Here is a 23,672-nt window from a genome sequence, read left to right as displayed (position 1 = left end):
AAAAATCTAAAAAAATTAGGGAATATTCAAAATAACTCTGCTGACCAGTGTTTGTTTTGTATATTGTCTTCTCTTCACTGTAGCATTCTGTGAGAAGATGACAAGCATCACTATTATGACAGTCTGTCTCGGATTAACAGACAAATAGAATTTGAATATTTTCTACAGAACCTTCTCAAGAACAATAACTTTTACTCCTTTTTTGCAACAGGGATGAGAGTTCACAATTATTTTTGGCATTTTATCATAGTTTTGCATATCTTTTTTCTTTAATAAAAATATTTTACTGTGCTCTGATAATTTTAAGTAAATAGGGAATTACATAATTAGCAGTAAACCCTACTGGAAATTTTGGTTTATCTAATGAATCAGCAGGATCTATACTAAAGCTACAAATTATTTAGAAATATAAAGTAAGGGGCTGAAACTTTTGACAGAAGCTTTAAACTAATAGAATTAAAGTACACATTTATTTGGTCAGGGAAAAAAAACCATGAATTAAATTAAAATTGTTACAGAACAGTAGAGAAAGAGGAGGATTTGGACTTCCCGATTGGGAGCTTTATTATCAAGCAGCAGCTCTCACCTGGATAAGGGACTGGATCAGTCTAAAAAACAGAAGATTACTAACAATAGAAGGTCATAATTTGGAACTGGGTTGGCATGCCTTTATCTGCGGTGGGAAAGACAAAATTTATAGCTATTTCCAAAAATTTAATTAGAAAAGCTCTACAAATATGGTTAAAAATCAAAAAACGCTACAAAAAATCCCAACCTGGCTATCCACCATGGAAGCTCTGATATACCTGAATGTATGGGACATAAACAAGATAATAAAATATAAGACATATTAGACAACCAAGAAAGATTAAAACAAGGCAAGAATTGAAAGACGAGGAATAGATATAGGCTGGTGGCCCTATTTACAAATACAGGCAAGTTCTAAAAACACAGAGAAAGGGATGGATTTTATAAGGAGCCGCAAGAGCTGGATAAAATTCTACAGGGAATTTTTTTTAAATTAAAAAACATCACTTTATTAAAATTTAAAATGGAAGAAGAAACTGAAAGAAACGATAACATGGGCGATAAATTTTGGGTATAATATAGAATTGGAATGGGGAAAAAAAGGGAAATAAATGACAAATTAACGATGGCAACGGCATATAGAGAGAACATTTACAAGATGTTCTACAGATGGCACCTCACACAGCAAGAATTGTGAAAATGTTCCCAGAGTGTTCACCTATCTGTTGGAAATGCAACCAACAACATGGAACATACTACCATATGTGGTGGACATGCACTTTGTGAAAAGTATGGGAAAAAAAGATTGGCTAGGAGAGTACTACACACCAAATTGCACTAAAACCTGAATTATTTTTGTTAGGAATTATAAAAGGAAATCATGAAAAAAATATTAGATACTTCATTCTACACATAATTACGGCAGTGAGAATTACATTTGCACAAAACTGGGAAAAACAATTATACACCAACAGAAGAAAACATAATGGAAAAAAAAATATTGCAATGTGCAGAGATGATGATAGGCTCACGAAAGAACGAAAAGAGAAAGAAGAAGAAGAATCTGAATATGACTCCGTATGGGATTTATTGTATAATTGGCTAGAGGAAGGGGGCGGGGGGGGGGGGAAGCAGAAAGCAAAAAAAAAAAGATCAACAAATCAATAGACCACTACAAAACCAGAAAATGATTAAAGATAGAAATATGAGAGACTATAACAAATAAATATACAAAATGACTTAAATGTAGTAAAAACTGTATGCATAGATATATAGAATATTAGATATATAGAATGAAAAAAGTATGAAATAATGTAAATGCACAGTATAAAAGATTTATTTGTATTGATAAAAGAATCACAACAGATAATGTAAAAATGTAATGTGTTGCAAAGATGTGATGTTTGTACAAACAAAATTTAAAAATAAAAATAATTAAATTACAGATTGATGTAGTAGTTAGAGTTATAATCAGTTTTAAAGGACATGTCTAGTTCTGAGTAAAAACCATTTGTGCATTCCATGCTTTTACATCATGCTTTTTAAGTGTCATTTGAGCCCACCAGGCTGTGTCACGCAATTAAGGAATCCTATGCATGGGATGTCTTTTGCAAAAATAACTATTGAAAAGAATTTTATGAATTTTCATTCTTACCTTTTTATGATTATGAAAACGTACAGTGATATTAGTCTGGAATAATTTACTGAATTAAAACTTTGCTCTTGCACAAGTTCAGTGAGGTACAGTTGGGCCCTTTCTTGATGTAAGTCTGTTTAGCAGATCTTCAAAATTATTTTATTTTCTTAGTTTTGAAGAGAGATATTCATTTTGTTGCTTTTAAAAGAAGCTTGTTTTCTGTAAATTAGTTAGATGTAGGTATGATAGGTTAGAAAGTTCAGTGTTTACTATAAATTGCTATATGTTATATATATGGTGGCCACCCATGATCAAAAGTTTCTCAATTAAGTGAGGGAAGTTACTTTATGACTTTTCACTTCTCTGTATGATTTCCCATGCTGCTTCCAGGAATGAGGAAATTTACAGGGGAGAGGAAAATAATTGAAAATTAGTTACTTCCCTTTTGTCACTGGATGCCTCGATTGGATTAAATGTCTTCCATCAGTAGGAAAAATCCAATTAGATATGGTCATGAAGGGACTGCAGTTTATAGCATTATTTTGGAATGTGCACTTGAACTCTAGGGCCTATAGAATGATAGGAAATTGGGTTTGAAATATTTTAATTAAATGCAGTCCACTTACTATTTCAGTCAAGATCCTCTTATTTTAATCCATTAAATCCAAGGAACTATAATATGTTTTTATGTAGCTGGTTTAATATTTCAGTCAAAGTTTGCAGTGTTTCACACATATATATAAAGTTTTAAAATATCCTTCCAAACTCAAATTGTCAGGATGTTAATATAGATCTTCAGGTAAATTTTTAGCATCAGAAACATCTTCCCCTTTTTGAAGTGGAAAACTTTTTTTGAGCTTAATATGAGATATGTGTTATCTACATTATATCTGTGGCTTTTTTAATGGAATATTATAGTGTTAGTAGATTAGTTGGTGAGGATTTTAAAATAAAAAATTCTGTGTTTTTTTTACTATAAATGCTATTATAATTCTAGATAATTGATGCTTATGAGGCCAGATTGACTAAATTCTTGTGCATGCTAAAGTAACAGTTACTTCAGACAGTGGTGGCTTCTTGGCAGAGTACTTTGCCATCTGCAGTCTTAATTCTGGATAGATTAGGAACTAATCCTTTTAGTAGTCCTGTGTTTAAAATATTTACATTTAGGCTGTTTGGGATAACCCACAAATTTAGTAGTTAGCCGCTGTAAAGCATCTTAAAGAATAGTATAAATTGATTATCCTTAAAGTACATTTAGTAAAGATCAATTCAATCAAATTATTCAAATATGGATAACAGGGTTAGTGTAAAGTAATTTTATTTAATTATTTAAGTATTTATCCTAATTTTCAATCCCTAACATGAAACATTTCTGAGTTAAGAACTTGAGCAATTTTCTGGAGGTAAGCCTTGTTCCTGATATAATAGCAAGAGACAGAATATCCTTGTCATCTTGTAAAAACAACAGTGGATCAGTTGCATGACATTATGCAGATGTAACAAACATGCCAGTGATCAAGTAAATATTTTGTAAAGACTAGATTACACTCCCTCATAACGCTACAGAGCTGTGAGCCTTGTTAGGTCAAAGTACTTACACTATGAATCGTTATTCCTTGCCTTGCTTGATTTGTTGTACCAAATTGACAACTGGTGATCAACTGGCAATATTTTTCACAGCCACTTTCAGCAGAAGAAAAGCCCAGTTTTTGCTTAGCACACTCCTGTTTCCTTTTTTTCTTTTTGACTGATTTGGTTATTTGCCATTTCTGGGGATTAAACTTTAAAAAATGTTCTCTTTTCTGTATCTGATGTCTGTGTGCTATTAGTGATGCAGCCAACACGAACGGTTGTCATGTGTAACACACCTTCGATCACCGTGAAACAACGTCCTGCGAAAGCGTCCATGCTGATATCGTTTGGTTCATGAACATTAAGTTTCCAGTACAGGTGACCCATAGCTCAAAGGTTAATAATTATCTACTCATTGTTCAGTTTTTAAAGTAAAAATCTGGTAATGAGATTATGTTTTGCTCACTTACTGTTCCTAGTGGAGTAGGGGAAAGGAAGACGTGTGTTGTTTGCTTTTTTTTAAAGGCTGTTGTAGTTTTTTTTCTTTACTATATTTAAGTTGAAGGGAAATAGTAAATAGAAAGTAAAATTTGAAAGGTGGCCTTACTTTTGATAACAACCATTTTGCTCTTCGGTAAATCCCAGATGAAGCCAAAGCCCTCTCTCTCTGGCTCCTGCTCCAACAATGACAAGCTGATTCCTGGTGGAGGATTGCTTCCTATTCCAACGCCTCCTGTGAATTCAGTAAGTAATGCTGGATGTAATAATGCAGCTGATTCAGTTACATTTTAGTAAATGGCCTGTGAGAGGGATGACTTTGACAAAATCTAATGTTAATTAGTTAAAATCCAAAGTAAGTGGGCAATTATAGGCTAAACCAAAATTCTTAACATAGTAGATTTAGACTTTTATCAAAAACTATATTAGCAAAGAAGACCAGAGAAAAATAGCAAGAAAAATAATGTTAAAGCATTAAAGATTGGTAGAGTCTTGCATAGAAAGGTGTTAAGAGTTTCTGGTTTTAAAAGGACTGAGGCATCTTTCTTCTTGTGCCATATCCGTCATCTGACATTGGCGATCAGGTTGGCAATCCTATTTTTGTCAACAGCCGTATGAAAAGTGCTGTTGAGTTTTTGTCCAAACCAGTCCCTTAGATTTTGAAGCCATGATGTTCTTCGCTGTCTGGACCTCGTTGCCTTCAGTCTCTCCCTGGAGGATTAAGTGAAGTATGCCGTATTTTTCTGGGTGTCGCATCACGTGTCCAAATTTTTTATTTTATTTATTATTATTATTAATTAGACTATACCGCTTCATAGAGTTTCAGCCCTCTCTAAGCGGTTTACAGATTTTTAGCAAATTGAGCCAGCAAATTGCCCCCACAGTCTGGGTCCTCATTTCACCCACCTCGGAAGGTTGGAAGGCTGAGTCAACCTTGAGCCGGTGAGATTTTGAAACCGCTGAACTGCAGATAACAGTCAGCTGAAGTGCCTGCAGTACTGCACCCTAATCACTGCGCCACCTCGCTCCATTCTAACTTACTAGAAAATATTCTTTCGCTTTTTTTGAGGCATCTTTGCAGTACTCCAATTATTGAATCTTTGTACATGCTTTTCTGCTAAGAATATTGCCTTATTGCCTGGAATTTCAAGGAATTATTCTGTTTTAAAACTGAAAAGTACTTTTATAGTGTTTTCAGATAATTTTTAATCAGTATAAAATTTTTCTATTATTCAAAACAGAAGAAAGACCCCATGCTTGTTTCTATATTCTCTACTTACAGATAGGAATTTCCCTTGGTCCCTAGGAGCTATACCAGCAACAGCATTGGATCATAACATTACAGCCATTGGAGACATACCCAGCCACCCATTATGGGCAATGTGGATCCTTCCAAGATTGATGAAATTAGAAGGACTGTATATGTGGGAAACTTGAATTCCCAGGTAAACATTTCTTTGCAGAGGAATTAGATTAATAAAAGGGTAGCTGCGTATTATAAATTGCTGTTGTCTCTCCTTCTCTCCATCAGAGAATCCAATTACCTTAATCTTTCACACAAGCAAAGTCTGGGAAATCTGTTATGTCAAAGTCACCGTGATGATGAGATCTTTGCATTATGATTCATATGGTTTATTGATGGCTGCCAGAACTGCTGTTGCTAAGGAGCAGCTCTAATAAGCACCAATATAATACTCTTTCATGTATCTATTATTTTAATTTACATGGCTGCCCATCTCAAATTCATGATTGGTTAGCGAGCATTAAAAAATACAAAAACCCAGAAAAAACAAAAAATGGAACATATAAAACAACAGCTGGGTAAAACAAGAGAGCAGATTAACATAACCAATGCCTGGCCTTAGCTCCATGGTCCTCACCCCTAAATCCAGGGCAAGCAAGTTTTAAGGAAGGCTGACAAAGTGGGACCCAATCTGATCTCTGAGATAATGATCCAAAGGCATGGGCAATCTTTGCATTATATGTAGATTATATTTTTAAAAAGAGATATTATCCAATAATCATTGTTGTCATTTCCTTTTGGGCTAAAACAAACAGAAAATTTCATGCTTATAAATCAGATAAATTTAACAGGATGTTTAAGAGTGTTATTTAGAAAATCATGGAAATAAAAGTATATTTCTTGCTATTAAACTTGTGTTCAGATGTAGGAATAGTTTTCATTTTGGTGACAGAAATAAACATTGTAGTTGGCGTGATTCCAAATAAACAGAATGAGAAATAAGTTTGCAAGTTATTTTTAATTTGAGTTTGTTGCTTCCCCCCCCTTCAGACTACAACAGCTGATCAGTTGCTTGAGTTTTTCAAGCAAGTTGGAGAAGTGAAGTTTGTGCGGATGGCAGGTGACGAAACCCAGCCAACACGCTTTGCCTTTGTGGAATTTGCTGACCAGAATTCTGTACCTACGAGCTCTTGCCTTTAATGGAGTTGTGTTTGGAGACAGACCATTGAAGTAAGAAAAACACACGTTTATGATAAATTTTTATCAACATTAGCCAGAATGGAAAGAGTTTGTAAGAGTTGTAGTCCAAAACAACTGGAGAGTATTAGTTTGCCTATTTCTAGCATAATGCCTACATATTCTTCCTACATTTGTATGCATTCTCACAAATTTGGGTTTCCTTAAGCAATATATTGCACATACTTAACAAATAGATCTGCTGTGGGTCTATGGGAAAATGCAAATGTTTTATTGGTAACTACTCATTGATTTTAGTCCAAATAAAACAAGTGATACATTTACTATAATTAGGTAATAACGTTTGGACAGAGCCATGATAAGTTGGGGATTTCGCACAGAGCTGGCCTGTAGGAATTGCAGTACATTCTTGTCATGTAGAACTAGAGATATTTCATAAAATATGAATGGAAAGATGCTTTTAATGAAAAAATCTGAGAGAACTCCCACTATGTATATATTATATTTTCATAAAGGCAGCTGGGGAATTGAGACACAATTCTGTACTATATTGATAGGCTCCTGTTCCTGTGCTAGAGACCTTAAACATTCACTGTAGTGATTTGAGAGTCTTGGAAATTGTAATCTCTCTGGAAAGCACCATATTAAATGCTGTAAAATTTAGAGTTTATTTTAATTTAGAGGTTGAAGGCATATTTTGAAACAATCGGATAAGATGCAGCTTAAGGCTTTATTTTTGTTTCATCTTATATGTATAAGGGTAAGCAACTTACCGTAAACATCATTCCCACATTCTTTTTTTACATTCAGGAAGTGTCTCTTAATAGCTAATAAAATTAAAATGCTATGCTGATCTAATATTTTGTTTGGATTTCATCAAAAGGAAGCAGTTAGTTGAAGCTAAATTGTATCTTGATAGTCAAAATGCCTCTGGGTTTCAGATGCATTCTTAGGAAAATAAGAAGATGGAGAGAAGAGGAGACTTAGGAGCAATAGGCAACAAAAGAATTAGAAGTGAGAAAGTGATGGAAGGAGTTAAGGAGTTATGGACTATGATTTGACAAAAAGGGGAAGAAGAAAAACATCTGAGTTCAAAGGGGGTATTTTACTAGCACAGGGGTATCAAACACAAGGCCCGTGGGCTGGATTCGGCCTGCAATGTGCCAAATACTGATGGCTCACAGGGCTGTCCTGGAAAATGTAAGGGGCCAGCCCGTGTTGCTTTGGCCTGGTCTACCCAATGGAAGATGAACCATCAGACCAGCTTGGCTTCAGACCAGTGTGAAGAGAAAACATGCCAGCAGTTTGGGGAGGGGCGTCAAGATGGCCACACCACTTAGTTGGCCACCACCACCACCCGAGGTCAGCCCTGATGTGGTCCTCAATGAAATTGAGTTTAACACCCCTGGACTAGCAGGTCTCAAGTTTTTCTTGGACAATGTTTTGCAAATTAGGTTTTCTGTCTCATTAGCTGAGATGAGGAACTAGGCAGGATAAAATTACTAAAAGCAATAGGCTTTCATGAGGGCAGGAGAGGGGAGCAATGCCTCAGCAGTTAAAGATGCTGAGCTTGTCAGCTGGAATCCAGCAGCCTGGGTTTGAGACCTGAGTGCTGTGCAACAGGATGAGCTCCTGTTCCTACACCAGTTCCTGCCCACAAAGCAGTTTGAAAGCATGCAAAATGTGAGCAAATAAATAGGTATACTTTGGTGGGAAGGTAACAGTATTCGATATGACTTTGTATATAGCCATGTTGGCCACATGACCACAAAAAAGATCTTTGGACAATGCTGGCTCCCTTGGCTAAGCAACCAAGATGAGCATCGTGTCCTAGAGTTGGACATGACAGGACAGAAAAATCTTTACCTTTATAGGCTCTGTATCTCTGATAGATTTAACTCCCCCTCCATATCACAATATGCAAAGAAAAGGACTGATTATTCCTCAGGGAATAAAAAGATAAAAAGATCAGTAGTTTTATCTGTCAAATTCATTGTTTTAAAGTCTAATCCAAACCATCCGTGTGAGCTAATAATAACATGAGTCCATTTTATTCAATGGCACAAAAAAAAAGATAGAATGAAACATATGCATACATGCAGTGAAATAACTCAATACAATCTGTGGTTTAATTTAGAATAAACACTCCAATAATGCAATAGTGAAGCCACCTGAAATGACACCACAAGCTGCTGCAAAGGAGTTGGAGGAAGTGATGAAGAGAGTACGGGAAGCTCAGTCTTTATATCCGCTGCTATTGAGCCAGGTAGGCTTCTCCTTGCCCTGCAACTCCTGGCATGTATGTTTGGTGGAACATTTTTTTCCTCTAGGAAACAGGGAGAGGCTATCCTGGGCAGAATTTCTTTGGTGGACTCAGTAATTTTGATGAGTGGTTTAGTACTTTATAGTCAAGAATGTGCAGCTAAGGTACCTGATAGCATGGTTTTTCTATGTCAAACTATTGGATAATTTCTAATAGTTTTTTTTTTAAAGTACTATTTTGTTGGCCCAACTCCTCACAGCTTTCCAACTATCTTCATTCCATGGTCTCCTTAATTCTTCTTTCAGGTTTTTACAACCAATTTCTTTGTGTTTATTTTGTACAATGACAATAAAGACTATACTATACTATTTCATTCTTCTTACTGCCTGACCCATTACTATTCTTTCCCCTTTCTTTTTCATTATCATTTGCAGCTTCATTATTTTCGATTGAAGTATAACTTTTCTTGGGAGCATCAGTGTTTTGTTTGAGTGCAGATGAGTAAGGTGCTAAGTTGCTCTGCTTTTTTACTTTTAGGTATTGGGTTTAGAGGACACATCTAAATTTATTGAAGTAGTTATAATACCCAGAATCATCAGAAAATTATGATAATTAGGAAAAAAGGTCAAAACTAGCATTATTGGACTGGGAAAACTGCACCTGAGCTAAACTGTTCAGCATTCACCTTTATAAAAAACTGCTAAGATAATCCATGCAGTTAAAATTAGTTATTTACCACAACATCAGAAAACAACTGACAGGCAAAATCTAGAGATAACTTGATTTTATAATGAAAGTTACTGAATTAGTTGGTAGATTATGTAAGAAACAAATATCAGACCATAAATTTTTCTTAAGTACCTTACAAAGAAAAAGAAATTCTGAACATTAGCATTCTTGTTTTCCTTACTTGAATGAAATGTGATTACCTTTAAAAATGACAGAAAACATAATACAGATTATTTTGGTAGTTTTTCTTGATGTTGCTAACATCTAGTCAGTCCATTTTCAACAAATAATGTAAAAAAAATATGACCTTAAGCACCATACCCATTTAACTAAGTTTGTAGAATATTAAAGGACATGTATTATGAATCAGTCTATCATTTCATTTTATTATAAAAACGGAATGAACAAAATTTTATTTTCTTGACTGGTTCTAGAATTATTGCCTTTCTTACAGGATGAGTCCATTATGTTCTAAAGATTTGAGGATTAACTACTTAATTATAGCAATGCTTTGACAATAAAATTCCAGTGCTATTCATGTGCATTTCTGCATATCTTTTCAAAATTCTATCAGATTTTGTATGTTTTCTGTCTGAAATCAATTTTACCAAAGATGTTTTAATCTTGTGCATTGTGGCAGCAACAAATCCCATTCCTTATTAGCTAGCTGTTTATAATTATCTGGTTTATGTGTACTGCTGCAGGATGGCTGCACTCAACGAATATATGCAATGACTTTCTTGGATGTTTCTGAAGGATTTTTTACAAAGAAGGAAGATGTGCAGAGAGTAGGCCCCTTGCAATATATGTGGTACATTCCACTTGTGCCAGATTGTTAGCTGGGATCTTTAAATATTCTGAGCTTACACTGCAAAGTCGTTTGTTCTCTCAGAGTCTGGAAAGAGCAGTGAAAGAAAAGATGGTCGATCGCGTTCCCATTCACGTTCAGAATCCAGATCTAGTTCAAAATCTCGAAGGAAAAGATCACACTCAAAACTCAGGTAAGTCTTCTACTTCTCTGAGATCTATAGTGAATTTCCCCCATGTCAGCTAAGGCAGGTGTCTCCAATACCCAGCTGTGGCTCGATGGGAACTGGGCCGCACAAATGGTAGGCGAGCGCACAAAGCTTTATTTGCGCATGTGTGGGATTGGGTTGCACACATGAAAACATCCTCAGCTGCTGCCACTTCTGTTGCTGGTCCAATAAACCAAAGATTTAGTCAGCAAGGGTTACAGGAATTGCTGTGTTATAGCTGAACCTGTGTTTTGACATCATTTTGTTCAGTTAAGAAACTATTAAATTATGGCATGAATTTTCAGATTTTCATGTTGCCCTGAGGTGGTACCTAAATTATATTTGCATGTGAAATTTAATATTTTTCACATGCAAGGCAAATATATTAACTTTCTCTTAATTTGTGGCTAAATTAAGTTTAATGGTGGCCAAGAATAAAATTTCAAAGAATCTTGGCTTATCACAATGGGTGATAAGCTTGCAGTTCTTCTTAGACATCATTATAGTATTCTGAACTGGGAACTTTGCTCTTATTCAGATTAGAATTCCTTGCTTGTTGCTTGCCAATGTGCTAAGACTGCGCGCGCGCATGCACACACACACATTTCTACAAACTCAGTCAGGTTTAAAAGTCAAATCAAAATGCACTGATTTAGATGACAAATGGGACTTTCAGTTTTTGATTAAGTTAGGAGGGAGATTCTACCAAGGAGGATCAAGATGAGATTGAGCCTTCTTTGTGGCATCAATATTTTATTGTAGTGCTTTGTATAGTATAATAGAAAAAACGATGTTACAGAAAATAAAAACAGTAAAAAATAAAAAGTGTCTCAAGATTAAAAAGTACCGTATATACTCGAGTATAGGCCGACCCGAATATAAGCCGAGGCACCTAATTTTACCACAAAAAACTGGAAAAGTTATTGACTCGAGTATAAGCCTAGGGTGGGAAATGCAGCAGCTACCGGTAAATTTCAAAAATAAAAATAGATACCAATAATGTTTTTGAATATTTATTTCAAAGAAAAACAGTAAACTAGCGGTGTATTCAATGAAATACTTCACTCACCTCATGATGCTGATGTCCCGCTGTGATGATGATGTCCCGTGCAGCCGCGGGAGCGATGTCCCGCCTCCTATGACACACGGCACAGTGATTCCTATCATTGGATCACTGTACCAGAGGAGGTGGGACATCGCTATGTGGCTGCTTGCCATAACAAGGAGGAGGTGGGACATCGTTGCAGAGCGGCAGGAGGGGGAGGAAGGGGAATCGTAAGACAGCCCTGCATTACATTAGAACGTGAGGAGGGGGGATGGTGCGGTGCGCGCTGCGCGGCAAACTGACACAGAGGGAGGGGAAACTCACAGGGGCACTGGGCCATTCACGAGTGTCACCCAGCGGCATGGCCCCGCCCCCTTTTTCTCCTCCATTTCGGGCAAATTTTTCACTGACTCGAGTATAAGCCGAGGCGGCTTTTTTCAGCCCAAAAAGTGGGCTGAAAAACTAGGCTTATACTCGAGTATATACAGTAAAATGGCTGTAAAAAACCTGTGAAATAATAATAAAATATAATGCTTTTTTAAATCCAATAATTCTTTAGACGTAGACTTCACAAACATAATGATACATTATGAGGAAGTTGTGTATGAGTATACCAAAATGCTTCCATTATACTATTGTTAGAAATATTGTTATGAAAAATATCTGTCTTGATCCCTAGCATTCATCCCAAGAAAGTGTCACATATTTAATATTCATATTTATCTTCAGCCATTTTTCTACACCCAATAATATATACAGAAATTTTAAGACCTTACTAAAAACATAAAGTATTAATGAGTAAATGTATTTCTTAAAGTCGTTCCTTATCTGTGAATCCACATTCTTGCTCTTATGATTGAACTTTCTCCTATGATGGAATAGGCAGCCTAGGTTCTCCCCAATCCTACCTGTAAAGATTATTGCTAAAATTGGCATAATTTTATTGCATACAAATAAGCTTCGCAGGTCAATTTCTGTTCCCTTGCTCCCCCTTCCCAAAATGGGAAACATAGGGGTGTTACAATGTATAATTAATGCTAAATTCAAATGCTTTGAACTGGCTGTGAATGTTGTATTTTTGGAAAAATTTTATAGCCCTTTTTGTAAATTGATAAATTCTAAGATTATCATAATTTGTCATCATTATTCATAAAATAACTACATTTCACTTGCCTTTTGCTTTGAAGTTAGCTTTGGAATATATTGTTTGGCTTTTCATGTTGTTTAGTAATTTGTGAATGTTCTAATTTTTTTTTTAAAAAGCACAATAATGCAGGCAACATAGGAAGAGAACCAGTATAATTTATAGTATTTAGCCTTTACAATTACTGCTACAGGAGTAGATCCCGTGGTAGATCACTCTCTAGTCAAAGGACAGACGCAGATCCAAAAGTCCACTCAAAAAGCGTTCAAAGTCTAAAGAACGCCGAAGATCAAGAAGCAGCTCTCCTTCTCGGTGAGATTCTTATAATTAATGCTATTACATATTTTTGATATTATCACCAAACACTAAGAGGCTTAGGAGTAATCATAAAAGTTAAATTTAATAGTATGTCTTTCTATAGAATTATAATTGCATGTTATCCAATTGTATATTTAACTGTTACCACAAATGGCATGAGGGTTAGAGCAGTTAGCATAATATCATTTTCGTTTACTGATTTTTCTATCTCTCTGCTAGATGCTATTTTGTAATTTTTTCTGCCATCAGTAATCGGTGCATCCTGTTAAAGGACAGTTTTGGGAATTGACTTTACTTGACTTGTGCTCTCTTACATTGAATGTTAGGTAAGCTGAATTAATAAATATTTTCTTTTCTCAGGGAGAAGAGGAAAGAAAGCAAAGAGAGGATTAGAGAAAAGGAAAAGATTAGAGAGAGAGACAGAGATAAAGAAAAAGAGAAGGATAGAGTTCGAGAAAAGGATAGCGGCAGGGAAAAAGATAGAGGCAGAGAAAAGGAGAGAGGGAGAGAGAGAGGGAGAAGGAGAAGACCAAGGATAGAGAGAAGGACCGAATGAAAGATAGGGATAAGGAGCGAGAAAAAGACAAGGACAAGGAGAAAGAAAAGAGAAGGAGAAAGCATCAGATATGGAAAAAGACCAAAAGGGAAGATTTGGACAAAGAAAAGGAAAAGGAGAGAGAGATAGAAGGACACAAAGAGAAGGATGACAAAGAACATATCAGAGAAAAGGAGGAAGAGAAAGGAAAGGAAGGAGAAAAGGACCATGAAAGAGATAAAGAAGGGGAGAAAGCAAAATCAAAAGACAAAGAAAGAGATCGAGACAGAGACAGAGAAAGAGATGAAAAAAAGAAAAAGGAGAGAGATCGAAACACCCCCTAGAAGTTATAGTTCTTCAAGAAGATCACGTAGTTCTAGCAGGTTTGATTTTTTTCAAAGTTCCTCGATTCATTTTTAAAAAATTGAAATTGTAGTAAATAACTAGTACATTTAGTGTCCAGTAGTACATACTAAAACAATGATGAGGCTTATTTGATACCTGTGCATATTTCTGAAGGGATTAAATTAGGACCACATTATGAATCGATTACCATAGACTTTTATCTGGGTAAATAATGAAGGATTCCAGAGAGAAACCTTTGGTGCTTCTAGACAAGACTTTTCTTGTGCAAATATCTTGCCTTGTCTTGATATTTACATGAAGGTTCATGTATCATGCAATAAACCTTCTACACATAGCCTTATATATATTTGGTTACTCATCAAATGAGTAAAACTAATAAACTCTGTTGCACTGCAAGTGTTTTGTTCTTCAAAGCATACCAGATCAGGTTTCTTTTAAATCAACTGGCCTTATGTTTAGGTTTAATGCATTTTGTATGAATTGTATTTACAGAGCTATTATGCCAAATTATGGTTTAGCAAGGTGTGACTGACCCACCGCAGCTTATAGAAGGGTCTCTCTTTTTCTCTGGTACGGATAAAACTGCAGTTGTTGCTTTTCAATCAAAATGTGCACTGAGATAACTTTATAGTTGAGGTGACTGCAATTTAGGATCTACACTGTTGCACTGCAATTCAGCTTAATTAAATTAGTAATACCCAGTGGGACTTCCAATTTTTGATTAATGGATCTACAGAGATCGAAGGAAGAGGAATGAGCCGAAGTCCTTCAAAGTCTCCCAGATCATCCAAAATCACAAAAAGGAAATCATCTCGGACTCCATCTCCAAGGAGGTAGGTACATAGATTTATCACACAGAGTTTTGTATTGTTCAAATTATTCTGAAGTACGTGCCTCTCATTAACAGCAAGTAGATTAATGCAAAGAAACACAGAACACGAAAGAAACAGAACACATGTGTCTGTTTTTTTTTCTTTTGATTAATAAGTATCTTCACGTTTTTTTTTATTTTTAGGACATTCTAAACATTTTACCTTTGTGTGTGTGTGTGTGTGTGTGTGTGTGGTGGTAGTCTCCAAACTTTGACAGTTTATTATATATAAATCTCAAACCATTATGTTCCTTTGAAATGTAAAATTTCATTTTACTAGCAGTTGTCTGACTAGAAGTTGAAAAAACACCTTAGTAAAAAGGCAGTGATAAACCAGTTCTTTAAAGACCTGCAGAGGAAACATATTTGAACTTGACTTGAGGTAGTCTTTAGCCTAATTGTCGCTATCAGAGATTGCTGCAATGCATCTAAAAAGATATTAAGGTGCAGGATTTTTAGTTGTTGATGGATACACTTCATAGATACTGTTTTTTACTGCTGTTGTAAGCTGCCCATAGATGTTTAAGCTGGCCAGCTATAAAAATCTTCCAGATAAATAAATAAACTTTAAGATAATTTGAATAATTTCATTTGGGAAAGAATTGTGGTACATTTTTTTAAAAAAAATGCAAATTTGATGTGTTAAATATTTTTCTATTGCTAGATATTCTTTGTTGTTGAGCAACATAAATATTTAATACAATATATTTATTTAGTCTTAACTAGGAAGTTCTTTATGTGCCAATTTTGAGATTATTTTTATCCAGGTATCTTGAATAAAATCTAAATTAGCTTGTCCATGTTTTACTAGTAAGTAGAAGAAACTGCTAAAATAAATTTTATGTTTCCTGTCATTAAATGTTTCCAATGTTTACTTGTCATGAATTCAGTATGTTTGAGGATGTTGTGACTTTGCTAATCGTTCTTTAATGAATTCTGTAAGCATGAAATGAACCATCCTAATTACATCAGTGTGTATAATATTTTTTCCAAAACAGAAGCAAGAAAGACAGAAAAACAGAGAAGGAGAAAGATGTAAGTAATGATCGAAGAAAGAGAGAGGGAGAGATCTACCTCAAAGCAAAAGAGTAGTAAAGACAAAGAGGTCAAAGAAGAAATCAGATATAAAACCGCAATTGTGAAGGTAGCTTATTTTGATCAAGCCAATTCAATCATTGTAGAATATTTTAGGAAGACTTCATTGCCTGCTGTCTTTTGTGGGTTCTTTGGATACCTCCTAAATTTTAATTTATATATGAAAATTATCTTCAAAATACTCAGTAATTTCAGACAAGAACAAGTCATAAACACCAAATTTAAAAAGACACATAGTTTAACGGTGAAGGGACAAAATTTGCAGTGTTGAATTTTATTCCTTTGAGGCCTTTTCAGGAGGATTTTGCATGGTAGAATATTGTTTCCAATAGAAAGGAAAGGCGACCATTCTTAATTGCAGAAGGTGAAGTTAATCAGTTTTGCATATTTCTTATATTTTTCTGAGGTTAATAATAAACTAAATAATATATGTATGTTATAAACTATCTTAAGTAGTATTTCTACAAGAAGGACTTACATTAAATAGCAATTATCTATTGTAATGAATAGATAATAGGCAAGTTCCCAATCCCTTTTAGTGGCAGCAATCAACCAGATAGGATTCAGTTAACTGCACTTCTAGCAGCAAAAGCTGCACCCCTTTCTAGCAGCGAAAGCTGCACCCCTTTCCCAAAATGGAAAGATTTTGTCAAACCTGAATAGAAAATTGGTAGTTGGAAAGAGGAGACATAATCTTTATTTCAGTGAGGGTTTTCAGTCACCAAAATTCTCTTAGAAGCCTGTATTGAATTTTAAGTATTCCTCCGTATCCTACTGATTGTTGTCATGTAATAGTTCGTGGAAGAAGATTGTGCCCACCTATTTTCCTGTCCTCCCCTATTGTTGAAAGGCGTTTTTTTTTTACTGCAAACTACTCTATTGAAAATGTCATAATTTCTCTTTGCTGGGCATAATGCTCTGGAGCCAAATGAGCATGGAAGTACATTCCCCCGGTTCGGGCATGTGTGCATTTGGCATACGCTTTGGGCACTTGGTCTGGAAAAGGTTAGCCATCACTGGCCTAGAGAGTATTGCAATCTTTTCCATTACTAGGGAATGGGAAGTAGAGATACCATATAACAATAGACTGCATGCTTGCTGGATCCATTTGAATCATTTCTGGATATTCTATAACCCAAGTCAGATTGAATGTGCATTTTTTCTAATTTAGCAAAGAACTTACTGTGTCACAATTTTTGTAATATATTTCTGAAATGAGTTCCATGAAAGCAGGAATCTTCAGAATAACCAAGAGGTCATCCAGTAGACAATAATATCTGCAGAAATGTTCATGAAGCTATAGAAAAAACTTCAGATAAGACTTGAAACCAGGCTGAAAGACATTACTATGTATTCAAATCTTCCATACCGTGTATCCAAGCTTGATAAATATTCATGCCCTTCTTTGATTCTAATGAAGTTGTAAGCACTTCTCAAGTCTAGTTTTTGTAAAAAAACATGTTTTAGTAACTGATCTAGTAGATCAGTGGGAGTGGATAATAGTGTCTAATTATTACTTTGTTCAGGTCCTTGTAATCATGAAGTGTGTGCATTTGGGTTCCTTCCTTTCCATTTAGATTGATTATTCTTTTTATCCCAAAGATGCTTTCCCCAAATGTTTGTGTTTCTCATCAAGAAGCTTCTTCAGTTCTAGCTCAGTTCTTCAGTTCTCCAATTAATATAGTAACTAAATTGCAAAACAAATGTTATCAATATAAACTCAACAAAAACACAATATAACAACTTAAGTTTAAGACAGGTTATTGTATGTCTTGCCTTAGTCCCTAAATGTATATTTTAAAAATTGTTGCTTTTAAAAGATTCCTGAATCCTAGGATATGACTCTTTCATTTGGTGGAAGATAATTTCACATTCTGTGCAGCAGGTTTAGATAGTTAATTGGTGCTGGCTTAATGATTAATTAGGGCATAGAGAAACTAATTGTTGCAGTACTAATATGCACAGAAGGATAGACTGCATTATGAATTTCATTTAAAAGTTGCCAATTTAACAATAAGTAATGATTCCGATGTTTCAAATTTTATCAGATGTATTTATATTTTAAGGTTTAATAGCCTGTCCTCATGTGCGCCATATGGGTTTACATGTGGAGATTATTATTAGTTCCCCCATTTTTATACCTTTTAAAATTCAAATTTTGGAGTGCATGAGAAGGACCATGCGGGCCCTCAAAATTCAATTAGATAAATTTGTTGTGTATTATTTATTTATTGCCTTTTAAATATTTTTTTTATTTACAAAGGATAAAGATCTCAGTAAAGAGAATCAAAATTCTGACATCAGTAAAGCAGCAGAGGAAGAAGACACAACAATTGCAGCAGAAATTGAACAACAACAGAATGGGAACTGCCAACCAAATGAAGACACGATCTCAGTTAAAACTGAAGATGTGTAGAATATTGAATGGACCTTTGACCCATTTTGCAAAAGAAATACAAAACCTTTTGTTTGATCTCCAAAATACATCAAAAGAGGATAAAAAAATTAAGCAATCAACTGACCATACCAAATTCTGCTAGCAGCTACTCCAGTCTTGGTGGTTTGGTCAGCTTGAGGACTGACAAGAAGCAGGACTCTGACCAATAGGATATGCTGTTACAAAAGCAAGCAGCAATGGTCATATCTTCCAAAATAAATGTATTTCATCGATCATAAAATACTAGGTGGTTGCAATCTATACTATCCTGAAAAGCTACCAGAGGGATGCATTTGGAAGTTGTTAAAATATTTGTAGATTGATAAAATTGTTTTTTCTTATGGTTTTAAAACTAAACTCCATGTGATATGTTTGATGATGTGCTTGAAAATGGTGCAGAAATAAACATATTTCCCTTGATGTTGTAAATTACAAGTGATGAAAAGTTTTAACTTAACAGTTTTACATTTGTTTATGCCCACAAAGGTAAGTGAAGATTCTTCCTCGTTGTTTGTGACTTTCTTTTTATATTTTTAAAAACATATTTCACAACGTAAGTCTACAATTCTTCTCTTAATTAGTAGTTGATCAATGCATGCTAATTTCTGATTCTAAAAAGAAGATACATGTTTATACTAGAGTTCCATTCTTCCAATTATAAGCATCTATGTAGTAATTCCAGACAACTGACTTTGTCTTGAGTTGTATTACAGGGTGCCTACTCACTTGCAAATTGAACAGAACAGAAAGACGAATTTTTACTTGTTAGTGGAGATGTAGAGCACAAGCTGATGCTTTAGTGCCTTTGACACAGAATAGTGATTTCTAGTAATGTAGAGGTTTTTTTTTAAAAAAATCTCTGTTTGAGTTGCTCTTTTGATGATTATCACACCAGTAGGCAAGCATTTGAAGATGTCAGTCATATCAACCATTAGTTATTTGAAATAATTTGAAGATCTCTTGATTTCAAGTAAAAAAACCAACAACCCTAGGTAATATATGGATTAATTGCTGTTTAGGGACCATAAAAAAGTGAGCATTTTATCCAATTATCCATACATGTTTCAGATCATATACTGAAACATGGAATTGAATAGTGCTAAAAGAAGTAATTTACTTCTCATCAGGACTGGAACTTAGAAAGCTCCCTTTAAAAGCACGTATCTTAAGGGCTAAATGTAAGAGGTTATTCTAGTAACTTTCTATCACAAGTAAAGAAATAATTAAGATTTCTGTTCTGTTTGATAAAGTTTTGAAAGAAAAAAGCAACTAGTCTAGTCTCATTGCAGGCCTTTTAAAATTTAAAGCAAAGGGTTATACTGTAAAAATCAAGAACTATTTGAATATAATGTATACAATCATATGGCCTTACAGCACTGAAAAAAAGTATGAAAAGCCAAATAGTCATATAGCGTTGCAGTTGTGTTTTCAATATTTCTGTTTACGGACAGATAGGTGAGTATGATAAAATGAAAGCTATAAGATAAGAGGGCTCTTAGATTGTGACACTGCTTAGTAGCTCAGTGTTGGGTAAGGTGTTTTTGTTTGTTTTTTTGTTACAGGTCTAAAGTTTTTTTTTTTCTTCAAAAACCTTTAGTGAATGCTTTACCATGTTAAGTATGGACAGTAATTTTGTGGATGTTTATGCCACATAAGTTGGCTTGCAACAGCTTATTCTGATAAAGCAATGACAAACCTCATGCTTCTTGAAGGACTGTGAAAGATTGTGTCTTGCAACGCAGCTGTCATATTATGATTTGTAAGTAGCATAGAGCAAAGATTGTATACCTGCTATCTTTGGTACCATCACTAATAAATTTTAGTATTTTAGAGAGAAGTAGTTTGATTTGCTTTTTAAAATAATGCCTGAAAGTTTATTATCATTTACTACAATAGCTGCATTTTGTTATATGGATACTTTGGTTTGTGTTGGTATATATAGGAAAGTAAAAAAGATGGAGCCCAGAAGAGATATGTATTAAAAGTTTATAACTTTTCAGTATAAAGTAATGTTCCAAGTTTTTTTCATATATTGCCAAATGTGGTATCACTTTAATTTACAAGCAGAGGCTGAGATGGTTACAATGGGCCTAGTGAGTGTTTGATTAGGATCAATTTTAAGACTAGTTAATGTAGTAGCTGAATAGGTTAAGGTCGTTTGAGTACAATAAAATCCCTGTTAAAATTGCATCGATCATTGAGACGCTTTTTTGTTTTGTTTCTGTGTAGTTCCACAGGAATACATAAACATTTCCTTATGCAAAATATGTAGAGTTTGAACACTAAAATTGCAATTGTGGAAGGTGAGGTGGGTGGATACAGGAAGATGTAGGAAGAGGAAGACTGCATAGACTGCCTTACAGAGCTCTGGGAACAATTGTTAAACCCCAAAGCATACAAATTTATTTCAATATGACAAAAAAGTCTTGTATAATACAGTATAATGCTGTCAGTTTAAAACAAATTTTCAAGTTGAATTTATTTTGTTAAAATTTCCACAAAATTGTTAGCAAGGACACAGCCTATCTATCTGCCTCGTGCATTATAACCACAATGTGTAGATCGAGGTTGTAGAATAATCTGTCTTTAATGTCAGATACAGAAATGACAGATTTGGAGATAGCAGGATTGTACAATGGGTGAGTATGATGACCCTGTTGTCTGCCATAGCATTTTCCGTAAATGTGGAAAGAGCTGCTATCTGCACAGGTGCCAAAGAAGCTAACTTTGCTAAATATTGCTGACAAGGCACTGGAATAGAAGGTAGTTTTAGATCTTTACAGGACTTTGAAACATGTTAGAACAATTAAGCTGGGGGTTTACCTTGCACTTCCAAGAGTTCTAGCAATGTAAATAATTTAGAAGAAAACTACCTGCCATCAAAGATAAAGTCATAACACAATGGAGGGGAAGGGGAGTTAAACTGGAAAGCATGAAAGATACTGTGCTTGTTTTAATTGCCACTGCCTTACCACACATTCTGCTATTGAGCCACTTCCAAATAGTATGAATTCTTTGATTGGTAAATATTAACTTCTAAGTGACTCTATTCATATCCAGAGAGCTTCAGGAACAATCAATTGGTAAGTTTAGCTAAAAAGAGTTTGGTTCATTGCAAAAATATTAATATAGAGATTTGATATAATAATTTCTGTTAGCATTTGTTTACCTTCATATAAGATAATATAGGGATCAAAAGCAATGTAACCTTTATTTCAGGCTACTGTTATGTTAATTGAAGAAATTGTTCAAGTTTTGACAACTTGAATAGCACAATCTGAAAATATGTATTTGGCTACATTGCTACAAATAGAAATGAATTGTGAAAAACATTGGGCATTATGTACATTAGAAAAAAGTATGCAAAGAATGGACCAAGATGGTGCCAATGCCTTTAGACTATTTAAAGGCATTTAAAGGTAGGGGGGCTTCAATAGCTCACAACATACCTCTAAAAATAGAGTGCTGAATTGCTTCAAGTAAAAATCATTAGGCTTAAAAATAATTAAATTCCCATGGTAAAAATTAATATAATTGTATGGCGGAGCTTATAATTTGTATTTATAATTAGACCATATATCCAAATGATATATGAAATATAATGAAATAATTTCAATAAGATTGATTAGAATATATCAAACAATTCCAACTTATGCCAATATGAATTCTAATTACATATCCTTCATCTAGTGGTAAATGCTTTTGATCGGTTTACTATCTGAAGCGTCATCGGCTTTACCTCATAGGATCTCAAGAACAGCAACATACTGGTGATTCTTCTTTACTTCCTGAGTTTTTGGACAACTGTTAGAGATGGACCGTTTTCGTAGGCAGATTCTCTGAAAGCTGCTGCATGGCTTTGTGACTGAATTCCATACCAACATAATCAAGGTGAAGGCCTGCCTTCACCTTCTCACTGGCATTTACTCTGTTATGAGGCTTGGGAAGTGTCTCTTCCTTTCCCCTTGCCACTGCTTCAGAATACTCTGTGGAAACTCTCCCGGTTGCTGGACTTGTTGGAGGAAATACCTCCAAATCATTCTTTATCACATAAAGCTTATCGGCTTCGTTCACTGGTGCTGAAGGAAGCAATGGTTGGAAGCTGGGTCTCAGGAGAGCCTGTATATTCAATGAAGTGGGGGGAAAAATAAGTTGTCACTGTATTCAAACCTTAAGCCACAAACCAGACAACCTTAGCTGTCCTTATGGGTAATTCTATCCTCTGCAGGGCCCGAACATTGGGCTAATTGAGCATAAGAGTTAAATTAACCACGGGTAAATATTGTGCAAACACAGCTTTAATTTCTTATGGCAATATCAAAGTTAATTCCTAAAGCAAAATTAATAAGAAACAAATTGAAAATTTTTTTAGTATGATTAATTAATCATGGTATGACACTGCAAGGTGTTGGACCTAATAACCTCCAGTTGTGCTGGACTGCAGGGCAACACATTCCTAGCCAACATACCCATTAGCTATGTTGGATGGCAATTAGAGAGTAGAGATCAATTTACTCAAAAGTGGTAGATTCATATGGTTGACCTTAGGAATTGACAACTATTTCTCCAGTTTAATCTTTTTTTAAATAGGAAATCTCTTTCACTGTTATAGTACTAATCACAATCTGTTTCTCTAATATTTTAAAAATATTCATCTATTTTCTACACAGGGATATTTTTGTACAAATTATAGTACAGTAATACTGATGAAGAACTTTCTGTATTGCCCTATTATCTGTTATTACAAGAGTTGTGGTGGCGCAGTGATTAGAGTGCAGTATTGCAGGCTAATTCTGCTGACTGCCAGGGGTTCGATCCTCACCAGCTCAAGGTTGACTCAACCTTTTATCCTTCTGAAGTTGGTAAAATGAAGGCCCAGATTGTTGGGGCAATAGGCTGTAAACCGCTTAGAGAATGCTGTAAAGCACTGTGAAGTGGTAGATAAATCTAAGTGCTATTGCTATCGTATCTCTCGAAGTTTCAGTAGCATTTTCTTTCTTTTTCTTTCCTTAATTTCCAGCCATTTCCTAGTTTATTTGGAAATGTATATAGAAGATAGTACACAGAATTAAGAAATGGAAGTCGAGTTTAAAATAGTATGGTATTCTGTTCAGACAGAGAATTAACTTCGTTAAACCTTGATTATTTCATCTAACTTTACACATACAGATTTGAA

General features: G+C 34.8%; 1 protein-coding gene across 1 annotated transcript in view; it reads left to right on the top strand.

Moving 5' to 3' along the window:
- Positions 1 to 18,671, top strand: part of LOC116506227 (splicing regulatory glutamine/lysine-rich protein 1-like) — a 29,590-nt gene extending 10,919 nt beyond the window's left edge. The window contains 22 exon segments of the mRNA XM_032213876.1: positions 4,378 to 4,402; positions 4,405 to 4,428; positions 4,431 to 4,483; positions 5,520 to 5,532; positions 5,535 to 5,597; positions 5,600 to 5,682; positions 6,531 to 6,662; positions 6,664 to 6,710; positions 8,570 to 8,648; positions 8,815 to 8,914; positions 8,917 to 8,943; positions 10,562 to 10,670; positions 13,068 to 13,096; positions 13,099 to 13,186; positions 13,553 to 13,688; positions 13,691 to 14,052; positions 14,054 to 14,110; positions 14,830 to 14,848; positions 14,850 to 14,926; positions 15,963 to 16,014; positions 16,016 to 16,108; positions 18,323 to 18,671. Of these exon segments, the coding sequence (XP_032069767.1) occupies positions 4,378 to 4,402; positions 4,405 to 4,428; positions 4,431 to 4,483; positions 5,520 to 5,532; positions 5,535 to 5,597; positions 5,600 to 5,682; positions 6,531 to 6,662; positions 6,664 to 6,710; positions 8,570 to 8,648; positions 8,815 to 8,914; positions 8,917 to 8,943; positions 10,562 to 10,670; positions 13,068 to 13,096; positions 13,099 to 13,186; positions 13,553 to 13,688; positions 13,691 to 14,052; positions 14,054 to 14,110; positions 14,830 to 14,848; positions 14,850 to 14,926; positions 15,963 to 16,014; positions 16,016 to 16,108; positions 18,323 to 18,475 (1,821 nt within the window). The 3' untranslated portion in view covers positions 18,476 to 18,671.
- Positions 18,672 to 23,672: the final 5,001 nt, after the last annotated feature.

This window comes from Thamnophis elegans, chromosome 3, assembly GCF_009769535.1.
Source record: "Thamnophis elegans isolate rThaEle1 chromosome 3, rThaEle1.pri, whole genome shotgun sequence".
In the NCBI taxonomy this organism is placed as follows: Eukaryota; Metazoa; Chordata; class Lepidosauria; order Squamata; family Colubridae; genus Thamnophis; species Thamnophis elegans.
Note: the sequence above shows the minus strand (reverse complement) of the source record. Positions and strands in the feature narration are given on the sequence as shown.